The following is a 13,185-nucleotide window of genomic DNA, read 5'->3' as shown; positions in this document are numbered from 1 at the left end:
GTCTTACTTTACTTTTCAGCAGCAGCTGATGTAGATACTTCTTGAAAAAAATATTTGCGTTTGGCTTCGTGGACACCAAACAATAAAACACTCTGTTTTCCTCTACCTCTCCAGTTCCTTCTAGAGCCACTTGGCTCATCCTTTCTCGCCTCCTGACTCCCAGTGCTGGCTCACTCCAAGACTTGGGGCTCTTCTTGTCCCTTTACTCAATTCCTTGGTAATATGATCTATTGTCACAGTTTTAAATGTCACCTAAAGGTAAACAACTCCTGAATTTAGGTCCCAAGGCTAAATTTCTTTCCTCAACTCCAGATTCATATCAACTGACATTTCCTCTTGGGGTCTAACAGCCATCAGAATCCTAACGTATCTTCAGCTGAGCTCTAATGCCAACCCCCAAACTGACTCCGCCTGCGATTTTCCCCAGTACAGTTGCAGGAAGCCCTGTCCCTTCAGTTGGTCAAGCCAAACAATCTGGAATTATCCTTATCTCCTTCCTTCCTCCCTTCTTTCTCTCTCTCTCTCTCTCTCTCTCTCTCTCTCCTTTTTTTCTTTCTTCCTTTCTTTCTCTCACACTCTTTGCTCTACCTTTAAAATATATCCGGAATCCAACCACTTCTCACCTTTCTCCTGCTACCAGGTCTTACTGACCATGACTGTCTCTCCTGGATTATTCCACTAGCCTCCTAACTGACCTCTGCTTCTACCCATGCCCCTCATCAGGTTCTCAGCACAGCAGCCAGAGTGACCTTGATAAAAACATCAGTCAGATCACTCCAACCTGAAATACCTCTGCTTCAAAATCTGAAGTGACTCTCCAATTCACTTAAGTAAGCATCAAAATATGTACAAAGCCCTTTATGTTCTCTCCTCTTCCTCTCCCCTCTGACCGTACCTTCTGTTATTCTGTCCCTCTCTCACTTGCTCTAGCTACAGTGGCCTCCTTGCTGATCTTTGGAAATGCCAGGCACAACCTGCCTGAGGGTCTTTGCATCAGGTCTTCCTCTGCCTCTGCTGCTCTGCCTCCGTTATTTGCGTGGCTCCCTCCCTCGCTTTCTTCAAGTGTTTGCTCAGTGTCACCCTCTCTCTGAGACCTGCCCTGACCACCTATGGTATCATAAGAAATATATTTGGTCTTTGTTCCTGGTTCCTGGCACAGAACCCTTGTAATTTTTTGAACATTATGGTTGCAAGGAGTATCTTTTTTTCTCATATTTGGTCTTTAACCCTGGATCCAGACACTGAGCTTCTAAGACCCTTAGAATCTCTGGAGTACAAGGAGTACAGAGTGTCTTTTGGTTTGCTAGTGAGATGACTGGTGGCTGGGGGACCCTAGATAGCCTCAGCTTGAGGGGACTGGTCACAAGAAAGCAAGCCATGATTGGAACTTGGAACTTCCAGCCTCAATGCCCCATCTTCCAGGGAGGGGAGAGGAATAAGAAATTGAGTTAATAATTTGTCATGCCTATGTGATGAAGCCTCCATGAAAAAATCCCTAACTGTGGAATTCTGAGAGCTTCCAGGTTGGCGAACACCTGAGGTGCTGGGAGACGGCCGCCCGAAGGCGGCGTAGGAGCTCTGCGTGGCTTCCCCACATCTTGCGCTGTGTGTCTCTTCATCTGGCCATTCGCCTGTATCTCTTTAATATCCTTTATATGAACTGATAAACACAAGTAAATGTTTCCCTGTATTTTTGGGAGTTTTCCTAACAGATTATTGAACACAAGCAGTAGGAGCCCCAGATTTATAGCTGGTTAGCCACAAGTACAGGTGACAGACAGCCTTGGACTTGGCGATTGTCACCTGAAGTGGGGCCAGTTTTACGGGACTGAGTAGTTAATCTGTGGGGTCTATGCTGACTCCAGGCAGTTAGTGTCAGAATTAGGTTAAATGGTAGGGTCTCCAACCTGTATGCACTGAGAAGTGGAGAATTGCTTGTGGTGAAAGCCCCCATATTTACTTGCAGAAGTGTTGTGAACAGAGTGAAATACAGCGGTAGTTCTTGCTGCCCAGCTCTCTCACAGACCTCACTGGCACTTTGAGTCTGCCAACAACTCTTCTCTGTAGAACTCATCACTTTCTAATCTTATTTTTAACGTTTACTTTCTCTAAGCCTAGTGCATATTTTGTTTTGATGTGCCTCAAGTGCCTAGAACAGTGTCTAGAACAGAGAAGTTCCTCAGAATATTTATTGAAAGAATGAGTAAAATTTATTTAACAAAGACTAACAACCTAGAAGAAAAATGGTCAAAGAATATTAATACTTAACAAAAAGGGGAAAAATTGATTGTAAATATATGTGAATATGCTTAATCACACTTAAAATAACAGAAATGAAAATTCAAAGTATCTGAAATACCTTTTTTTAACCTCTCAAATGATCAAAATCCCAAATGTGACCAATTGTTGCTTAGATTGTGAGAAAACAGCCATCTCTCAGACTGTTGGTGGGAGTCAACTTTGTATATCTCCTATGTAGAGCAATCGGCAACTATGTGTAAGATTTACAAACATCTTTTGAACTAACAGTCTTTTGAACTGAGGACTTTTCTTATAGATACATCTGTACAGGTAAAGAATATCTATGTAAGATTATTAATTTAAGCGTTATTTTAATAGTAAAAAACTGGAAAACAACTAAAGTGCCCATCAAGAGAAGACCAATAAAATAAAGTATAATACATCCACACATTGGAATAGTTTCTGTTAAAAAAAAAAAAAAAAAAAGACCAAAGATGCCTTTTAAGCTCTGAATGGAAAGGTGTCCAAGATACAGTATTAAATAATAAAATTAAGGTGCTGAACAGTGTACATAGTACGTTCCTTTTGTTCATAAGAAAAGGAGAAATATAAGAGCATATCTTCATTTTTGCTTTTGTTTACATAAAGAAATTTGGGAAAGATAAACAAGAAATTAATAAAAATGATCACCTGGGTGGGAGGCAGGAAATGGAGTAAATGTTGACACCACAGGGACACGAGGTGGCTTTTGGTGGTGGTATGTAGTATGTTACCTTGATTACGGTGATGACTTCATGGGCATATATATGTGAGAATGTATCCAGTGGAATATATTTTTTCCAATGGAATATTTTAATATTTGTAGATTAGTATATCTCAATTGTATCTCAATAAAGCTCTTAAGAATAAATATGTTTTTAAAGAAAATAAACTTGATTTTGAAACAAAAGGAGAGAAATGGTTCAGCAGCTAGAAAGAGATGCTGAGTTGAGTGGTGTGTACTGGGGTGGGGGGTGTTGTTCTGTTTTATGGAACAAATTCAAGGAAATTCATAAATTATAAGTATATATATTTATAAGCACAGAAAACTAAAGAAAAGAGAGGAGACTATTAATGGAACAAAGTTCTGAAAGAGAAGAGACAGAATATTCGGAGCCCAAGGCCAGGGGAAGCAGCTGCAACTGGAGAAGGGATAAAGATGTAAGGATACATGTAAGGTACAAGGCTCTGTATTTTATTCTCTAAATGCTGAACCCTGAGATTAAGCTCTTATATTTGAGTACCAGTGACATTATCTTAAGCTAAATTAATAAAACTTCCACAGTCTTCCCCACTCAAGATTGATGCATCTCCCTAGAAGTAAATTCTCTCAAATTCACTGACTCTTCTAAGTCTAGGTTTTAACTGATGAGAATCTGTGATACACTCTAAAAAATAAGATTATTTTATTAAAAAGTGGAGTGCTTTCCCCCTCATCAAGGAAGGGCTTTAAATTAGGTCTTTTGCTCTAACTTTCTGTAAGACTCTTCACTTAAGCACCCCTGAGCAGTGCTGAGAGCGCTGGCATTTTGTTCCCTTGGCATGTTTGTGTAATAGGGAAAGAGAAGCATTTGCCTAAGTGAGAGGGCTGTTGGTCTTCAAAATATATGAGAGCCTTGGCATTTGTTCCCTTGGCATGTTTGTGTAATAGGGAAAGAGAAGCATTCACCTAAGTGAGAGGGCTGTTGGTCTTCAAAATTTATAAAAGACACACACACACACACACACACACACACACACACACACACACACACACACACACACAGGATTGCTGGCTGCACAGTAACTGACATTTAATTCAATGCTTGGAAACAGCACAAAAGCAGTCAGTTTAACAGAATCACTTGTCATTTTAGCATTAAAATAGTGTGTAACTTAACGCTTTGATTTCCCAACGCGCCATTTTATTTAGAAACAGCCTTCTAGGAGCGTTCATCAGAGAACTTCCAAGATGTAAAATCCTGATCCTGTAAAAGTGGTTTCTGTATCTTTCATATTCATTAAACGATGTGCAAATTAATGGTGATCGGTTTATTTTTTACCTGTTTAAAGCGTTGTGCAAATTAGTGGTAATGTTTTTTACCTGTTTCATTTCAAACAAAACCCATATTCTTCAATCAACGTCAATTAAAGTATTTAGGACTATTCAAGAGCTAGCAGGTAAAAGAGAAATTAATGTTTATTTAATTTCCCGGACGCTCTGGACCAAAAATTTTCGTTTGATCTCTCTTGAAAGGGTCTCTAGACGCCCGAGACGCCGCTCTGGAATCCAGCAAACCAAGGAAGCGGGTTTGCCGTGCACCCCTCTTGGGAGTTTTCAGTCGCCACACTCTTTCAGGTCCCGACAGAACGTGGGCCCCCGCGTTTGGACTAGTGCTTGGGTAGGGCTGGTGTTCCCGAAAAACAAGCTGGGGAAAGGAGCCGGAGTCACGGAAGCTCATTCTCAGCACTTGGGAGGAGGAAGAGGACTTTTGGAACCTACTAACTAACTCAGTACTCCTGCCAGGCGCCCCGGACCTGCTTCAAGCGCAAGAGCGTCCAAGTTGCCTCTCCGGCAAAGCGCTCCGGAGTTGTGTCTCGCACCGCTGCCACGCCACTCTGAAAACGCTCCACCAAGCAGAGATTCATGCACCCCCTACCCTGGCGCCCCAAGGGTTGGTGGTCCCGGTGACAAAGACGGTCTGGGCTGCTCCCACCTCTGGCAGTACTAGATGCCCTCCAGAGCACTGCCTCACTCGCCCAGTGCCAGGCCCCCCTTCCCCCGCAGTCCTAGGGCGGCAGAGTTGGGGTGTGAGTGGCTAACGGAGCCCACGCAGGCCCCCTCCCCCTGTCCCCGCCGCTCGGGGGAGGGAAGTGGCGGGGCGGGAGTCACCCGAGCGTGATTGCCCGAGGCCCCTCCTGCCGCGGCGAGGGAGCGCCATAAAAGCCCTGGTGCGACCCGCTCTCGACACCCCATCCGCCGGTTCTCACCCACCGAGAGGCGCGCCGCGCAGCAGAGCCCTCGCCGCCCAGCCACGCCCGCCGCCCGCCAACCACCGTGAGTGCCGCGACCCACGAGGCTTGGGGAGTGCGCGCAGGGCTGCGCGGGTGAACTTGCTCACCCTCTGCGGAGCCCTGGGGCGCTGGGAGGGTCGCGCCCGGCTTTCCCTCCCTGCCCCGACGCGCGCCCGCCGCTCTTGGCGGCTGAACCCCCTGCCTCTTCGGTACCCCGTGGCTGGGCAGCTGCCCCTCCCGGGCCCTCCCGTCTGGGCGGCCCCTCTGGCTTATCTTTCTGCGGATGAGGAGGGAGACCACCACCTCCAACCCAGGGCAGCTGGCAGTTTCCTCGGGAGTCGCCGCCTGGGGGCGTTTCCAGGCAGCGCCCCCTGAATAAAGAATCCCTGGAGCTCGTTGGACCCGCGCCCTGCCACCTGCCGGGATCCTGGGCATCCGAGCTGAGACTGACTGTCCCGGGGGGCAGTTCTGCCCCTCTCCCCCCAAATGCCAGCCGAAGTACTCTCAGCCATCACCGTCGAGCTCCTGCCACCAGGCAGACCAAAAGTGTCAAAAGAAGAAACTTTTCTCCTCTGACGGGCTTGGGGAATTCCTTAACCCAGCGGGTGGAACTTCCAATCCTGTTTTTAAAGTGTCTAAACTGGCCCGGGTGCTCCTCCCGCTCTGCGCTCCTGCCTCGCGACTTGGCCCGAAGTTGCGCGTGGTTTTCGCGCGGAGCAGAGGGCCCGGGCCGGAGCTGCGGGTGCTCGCCACCCTCCGCTTCGCTCTGCGGGACTGGGTCGAGGGCGGGTTGGGGGTCAGGAGTGGCTGCAAGGGGAGGAGTGCGGGAGGCAGATGAGGGAGATGCGGGGCGTGTGTCCTGAATCCTCAAGCTCTTACGCTGCCTTCTGTGCCCGCAGATGCTGGGTAGTAAGCGACTGGGGCTGTCGGGACTGACCCTTGCCCTGTCCCTGCTTGTGTGCCTGGGCGCGCTGGCCGAGGCGTACCCCTCCAAGCCGGACAATCCGGGAGAGGACGCGCCGGCGGAGGACATGGCTAGATACTACTCGGCGCTGCGACACTACATAAACCTCATCACCAGGCAGAGGTGGGTAGGCTCCGCGGGACCGACGCGCGAGAGCCCTGCACGCGCACCCGGAGGTCCTGGGGACCGTGGAGGACAGGACATTTCTTTCATTATATCCCAGAACAGGACAGTATCAGGCACACACTCAGCTCTCAGTAAATGTGCAGGGCACTGAATACTTTTCTTCTGAAACTGCAGTCACAGAGTCGTGATCCTCAGATTCAGGTCGCCTAGGCTGTGTGGCTGGTCCTCTCCTGCCTCGCACTCCCCGGTTTCTGTTGTTCTTACAGCAGTTTGGGGATTGGACACCTGCGTGGGAAAGTACCCCGTGAAAGGGGTAGGAGTGCTGTAGGGGAAGGGGGAGCAGGGCGTCTAGTAACAGCAACAAAAACCAGCGAAAGAGAAGCAGCTGGGCTGTCCAAGACCTTGACACATTTTCCAGCCTGCCCAAAGAGAATTGAATGACAACATTTAGGAAAAGATGGCTATTTTCTTTTCTTCTGTACAGCGTTTTTTGCACTCTCAGCCTCTTACTTGAAAATCCTAGCCCCAATAAATAGAGATTTAACATGAAAATAGTGGATCTAAGATGCAGATACTTTTCCCATTTTGTAGCAGATGAGTTCTGAAAAGGAAGCGCTCACTTTTGTGCTTTATTAAGGAGAAATGTACATTGGTCTATTCACCCTCTGATGGATCTAAGGATTATATGGAATTTGAGAAATTTGTAAAGTTAATTTTCAACCCCCACAAAGCTAAAAATGAAATGCCTCATGTTCATTTTCCACATCAAATAATAAGTGAAAAATCACATCCAAACTATTTTACAAATAATATAGGATTTAAAAATTGTTTCCAAAATTGGTTCATCTTAGTTCTAAATTATTGATATCTTATTTTAAATACTGAGATCAAGTGGGATGAGCCCTTTAAAGGCATTAGTATGTTTAAATTGTGTTTTGTTTTGTTTCTGTTTTTACCGTATCTTTACTGTTTACAATCAAGGAATGGTTAGAAAGGATTCAAAGTGGAAAATTTTTTATTTCTTAAATAAAATTTCCTTTTTTTCTGTTCCATCAAAAAAGGATACGACATCCTGAAAGGCTTTTGAAAAAGTCCAAGGTTATATAGAATCAGAAATAGACGAAAATGCCAGAATTAAATGGTGTTGGTTTGTGACCCTTGAAATCTAATAATTTGAATAGCAGAAAGCAATAATATTTTATATCGTAGTAGACTTCTCAGAAAATTGCTTCAAATTCTTGTTTATGCTAACATATTGAACAGAGAAAAGAACTTGTACAAATAAAAAAGATACTAATTTTTATTTTTTCTAGTAATCTTTGTTTTTCACTTAGTCTGTCAGTTGTAACACACAGAACTCATTTCTGCAAAGATGATTGCTAAAAAGGTTTACTATGTATAAAGGTTTAGCATTTCAAAATGTTTTCCTAGGCATTATGTCATTCAATTTTTACCTAAAGCTTTGGAGCATAATTATCTCCATTTTACAGGCCATGAAACAGTAACTCAGAAAAGCTTTGTTTAGGGTTGCTGAAATTGGAGCAACGGATTTACCTTGGTTGTTGTCACCACCATTAGCAGTCAGTGTGATTTCTGACTTCTTTAGTAAGGAAAAAGTAAGGAAAAGGGATTTGAATTTCATGGGAAGCGATTCAGGTTCCCTAGGAATGAGTTGGTCCTGAAGCAGCTTCCCGTCTCATCTTCATCTAAGTTCCTTCTTAGAAACCATTAGAGGCTTATAATCTCACCATTATCTCCTTTGTGTACTCTCATTGCCTTCCCATTGCCCACTCACGTTTGGGTTTTTGAAAGTTACAGTGTCATTTGTGAACACATGTTTTGGTTTGACAAAAATGGTAATCTAATATCTTTTTCTTTCCTCCCTTTTATGGCTCTGTCCATGTTTTAAAGCTATATGCTCCTGGTTCATTGCTTCCAAAGTTGCATCATTTATTCTAGAACATGTATCTACCACATTTTGTTCATATAGTCCCCTAGATCCATGGTTCTCAACTGGGGATGACTTTGCCCCCCAGGACATTGGGCAATGTCTAGAGGCAGTTTGGGTTGGCACAATAGTGAGTGGGTGCTCCTGCATCTAGCAGGTTAAGGCCAGGCATGCCTCTAAACATCCTGCAAGGCCTAGGACAGCCCCTCCCAATAAAAACAATTATCCAACCCCAAATGTCAATCATGTCAAAGTTGAAAACCCAGCTTGGTATTAATGTTTCTTCATCCTGGGTGCACATTGGAATCACATGGGGAGCTTTTAAAATACACCTCTGATCATTAAGTCAGAACCTCGGGGTAAGGGTGAGGCCTGGGCTTTATAGTAGTTTTAAAAGCCCCCCAGGTGATTCTAATGTGCAGCCAAGTTTATGAATCATTTCCCCAGAGAGTCTGTCTGTGCGCCTGAAAGCAGTACAGACAGGAAGGATAGCCCAGAATTAGCCAGAGGAGGGAGAACAGTGAGCGCTGTGCTGGCGCTGCCCTGAGACTGCAAACTCAGCCATCAGCGACTGGGATTCTTCTCTGGGACATTGGAGAAGATGTTTGCCAGTTCCTTCATTTACTGGAGCATGAAGAAGATAAATGGGGGAAGGTTGCTCAAGAGTTTAAAGATTAGTAAAAATCAACTGATGGACAGGATAAGTAAGTAGGTGCAGCAGCCTATTTCACAACTCTAGAAAAATCTTTGAGGAAATCTTACAAATGATGGCGGGGTTGGGTGGGTGGTGTTTGTTTTGTTTTTGTTTCCCTTGAGTCCCAGCAAGGGAGCTGGGAAATCTTTCCAAAAAATCTGGATTGAATTGTGCTTGATAGACAGTTAGAATATATCCTCTGACAGCTTTGTTCTGCTGTTTCACCTGCTAGCTAGTCAGTCCCTGCCCGGCAAATTTTTCATTTGTGAACAACATAGCTTCTGGTGTCCAAGGCCTTTTCTGAAAAAGGGAAAAATAGCCTGTTCAGAAGATACAACTTGGTAGAGATTTTCAGACCCTTTAGCATAAGAGAGAAAGGAGAGAAGACTGAGGGGCAGACAGCAGGTTACTACTCAGTCACCTGGAGCAGGTAGCATACACTGAGCTGGCAGGAAAGCAGAGCCTTGCATTCCTGTATTGTCCTCTCCATATCCTGCTACTGGAGAAAAAGAGACCATGAACATTTCCATGGACCAGTAGGATCCCTTTAGATTTTTCAGGGCAGATAAAATCATGGCATGAGAGAAGACCTTTAGCTTTTGATATCCCAAGTAAATATGGAAAATGCAGGCCCCATGTTCTGTTGCTGTCTGAAAGACTGGGAGTATCTTAAGAGCAGGAACTTGCATTTGTGTATCACTTTGTTCCTTTCAAACCATTGTGACTCACATTGGATTTTCACAAAGATAGGAGTGATGCTTTTATTTTTACAAATGAGAAAACTGACATTCAAAGACATAAGTGGGTATAGAACTTCAGCCTGTTGATTTTTCTTAGGGCTGTTTCCAAAATATCATCTGGTCTCTGTTAAGATTTAAACTGCTGTATATCATCAGAACTATAGCCAAATAACTAATTATGGAAACATTTAAAATCATACTTTGATGTATTTTTATTTCTTGTCACCCAGTAATATAAAAATATTTCTATACATGTATTGTTTGTGGTTGTATAAAAGGCAAGAATGTGACTAGGAATTTTGGTTCATTAAATAGTAACAAAATCATGTATATATTTTGAAATTTTATTTCTGGTATTTCTGATAATGTATATTTCATACACCTAGATTACTTGCTAGCAGATATCAACCAAATGGGAGACTATCTTCTTTTTTTCCAAAAGGTTTTTATGACTTCCAAACTTTTGTTTTAAAATACTTTCCTTTTTTTTTCCTTTTAGATACGGAAAACGATCTAGCCCTGAGACACTGATTTCAGACCTTTTGATGAGAGAAAGCACAGAAAACGTTCCCAGAACTAGGTATGAAAAGGTTTATGTGAGGACATTGTTGAAGAATTCAAGGTGCCCAGGGAAGCGAAATCAGAGAGGGCTGCCTGGGGAGGAAGATGTGGAATGGGGTCTGCCAGACCAGGTAGCTACGATTTGGGCAGAAAAGGGGAGCATTCGGGCAGCATGGCAGGGAAGATCGCTCTTTTCACATGTTGACTTGCCCATATCCATAGACATCTCTGGGGTATTATTTTCTACCCCAGATTATTTGATTAAAATCTTAAATATAAGTGACTTTACCTCAGAAACAACTCTGGGTTAAGATTGGGAGAGCATAGAGGGGGTTCCAAACTCTACACTGAAATGACCAACTGCCCATATTTGGCTGGGACAATCTTTAGTTTTTATACAGCATGTGGACTGTCTAGATATCCTATGACATGTCCCTCATGGCTCTTATCCCAGTCTCCTTGGTTTTACAAGAAGCTGTACAAGATGAATCTTGGGGGCAGGGGCTCCTGTTTACTTTTTGACATATTTTAAGTTCAATGGAAGTCACATAATAATTTATTGCATTCAATGAATGCATGTTAACAATGTAGTATTATTCAGGCCTGTCTGTAACCTTGGGGCTTTCTTGGAGTGTGGAGCTGTCTTGGGAAGAGGTGCTTACCAATATCTAGGTGTCAAACCCTGGTCTAGGATTCTCTGGTGCCTCCCACACGGGCAGTGCTGCTGACAAGCAGCCTGGTCTGCCTTCGTTTTCATAACTCCCTGGCTCTTCCATCCAATACCTCCTGCTTCTACCCCCAGTAGGATCAATGGCACCTGGTTCATCCATTTTTATAATAGCTTGTCTGCCTTAAACCCAGAGCACCACCGCCAAGAACCAAACTCCCCAGAAGAGGTCACTAGAACACTTGCTTGGAGACTGGGACAGACGTGCTGCTCTTCATTGGGGTTCTTTCTCCCTGAAGAACTAGCGGGATGACCTGAGCTTATTGCCTTCCTGCCACCCCCACCCCCAACTCTGTTCTCCTGTGAAAGGGCCAGTGTGAAGGGGCAAGTCTATAGTTATCAGTTAGTCTCCTCTGAAGGAAACAACAATTTGGACTAGAATCACACTCCAGTGCTCTTTTCCCTGGAGGTACCAGTCCAGACTTAAACAGCAAATGCAGGGGAAGCAGATGGAAAATTCCCGGGGGTTATTTTTAAACACTAAGCAGCAAATGCTTTTTAATGTTTCATTGACATGCTTATGATGCTTGTCACAGTAAAAAGCTTAGGGTAAGCTGAATCTACTCAGGGTAAGAAAAAGAATCATCCAGACCTAGTTACACCCTTGCTGCTGCTCTTTGTTTTGTGGTCCAAAGTTGCACAGTTGGTGCATGAAATAGAGTTAATTGCACCCTGATGGACAGCCTCAATGACATGCAGTTAGATGGAAACAAAAGTTGGCAGCTTTAAAGTTGCCTATGAATGCTATTTTATTAAAAAGCGTTCTTTATAGTCTAATAAATAGCATCTTCCTACCCAAAAAGCCTTGCAGGAAAACAAAGGAGGCTTATTCAGAATTGGGTAACAATACCTTTCTTGTTACAGTTTTGTGTGATTCCTGTGGTTTTGATCTTCAGAAATACTGCAGAGTTCTTCGGCATCTTTGATAAATTTAGAGCCTTCTAAATACTCCCTCTGAGATTTGTCTGAGACTCCTATTAAATGAGTGAAAGCTCCTTTGCTGGGTCTTTGCACTTTATGCCACTATCTCCCACACTGACATTCTACTTGGCCTCCTATTTAGAGGGCCAACGAGAGCCTTTCAACAGTTTCTGATCATCTTTTGGTCCAGAACTAAATGTCTCACTCTTGCAAGCTTCCCAGGAAGTTGGGAAACTTCTCTTACATGTTTTGCTTCTTATGTTTGACAGGCTGGAAGACCCTTCTATGTGGTGATGGGAAATGAAACTTGCTCAGCGGTCTTTGCCTATTTTTCAACCAATATTTCATCCTGTGAAACTAGAGTCTGCCAGTTCTCCCAATGCATGCAGCCACTGTGCTCAGCTCTGCAGTTTTCCCTTTGTTGTCATTGTATATATGTGTGTTTAAATAAAATACCATGCATTCAAAAGCATCTGCTCTTCAATGAAAAATCTGTTGTTGCAATACTGAGAATTATGTTGTTATTCATTAAATTGCAATCTCCCTCAAGTAGCAGATTCAAGGTTTGTTTCACCAATATTAAAGCAGTGGCTGTGGAAGATATAAAAATATGATTTATGATGAAGATGACTCAGGTGTGTGTGTGTATGTGTGGTAACAATAAACTATTTGGAAACGTTGAGCAAGGGACTGATAACGTGGAACAATTTGCTGAACCCCTTTGCCCACCCCATTCCCATGGAATCCTTGCTAACTTGTTAGCTCCTGCTATCAGCAGAAAGGAGTGCAGAGCTTTCTTCAAAATGTCCTGTATCTCCTCTAAAATGGTAGCCACTAACCACATGTGGCTTTTGAACACTTGAATGTAGCTGTTGCAAACAAGGAGCTGAGTTTCAAATTTTTCTGAATTTTAATTGAAATAGCCACATGTTCCTAGCAGCTACTATGTCAAACAGCTAAGATCTATACATTTACTGTTAGGCTACTATATTTAAATTTGTGTCATAAACAGAAATACACTTGAGTAGGATGATCACTTTCCACACAATATGGGGCATGTTAATTCATTTAGTTAAAGGTCATTAAACTTTCTCCCTCCTACATACATGGGCTTAGTTTAAAATTTGTTATTAGATTCTTCCACGTGATTTCTAATCAAAGAAAATGGGTCTCCCCTTAAATTCGTACTTTGAGCCACTGTAAAAAATATACACAAATATTTTTATGTGA

General features: G+C 43.6%; 1 protein-coding gene across 2 annotated transcripts; it reads left to right on the top strand.

Annotated features, from left to right (window-relative positions):
* The first annotated feature begins 5,153 nt into the window (after positions 1 to 5,153).
* On the top strand, positions 5,154 to 12,424 carry NPY (neuropeptide Y). Of its 2 annotated transcripts, none has more exons than XM_017658946.3 (4): positions 5,154 to 5,317; positions 6,174 to 6,361; positions 10,246 to 10,326; positions 12,225 to 12,424. In XM_017658946.3, exons 2-4 carry the CDS (start codon positions 6,174 to 6,176, stop codon positions 12,247 to 12,249), a joined length of 294 nt encoding a protein of 97 aa, XP_017514435.1. In that variant the 5' UTR covers positions 5,154 to 5,317; the 3' UTR covers positions 12,250 to 12,424. The 2 variants fall into 2 exon arrangements, with proteins under 2 accessions (XP_017514435.1, XP_036878138.1); XM_037022243.2 differs by lacking the exon at positions 5,154 to 5,317 and adding an exon at positions 5,341 to 5,879.
* The last annotated feature ends 761 nt before the right edge of the window (positions 12,425 to 13,185 follow it).

The sequence above is a fragment of the Manis javanica genome, chromosome 6 (assembly GCF_040802235.1).
Source record: "Manis javanica isolate MJ-LG chromosome 6, MJ_LKY, whole genome shotgun sequence".
NCBI classification, from domain to species: domain Eukaryota; kingdom Metazoa; phylum Chordata; class Mammalia; order Pholidota; family Manidae; genus Manis; species Manis javanica.
Note: the sequence above shows the minus strand (reverse complement) of the source record. Positions and strands in the feature narration are given on the sequence as shown.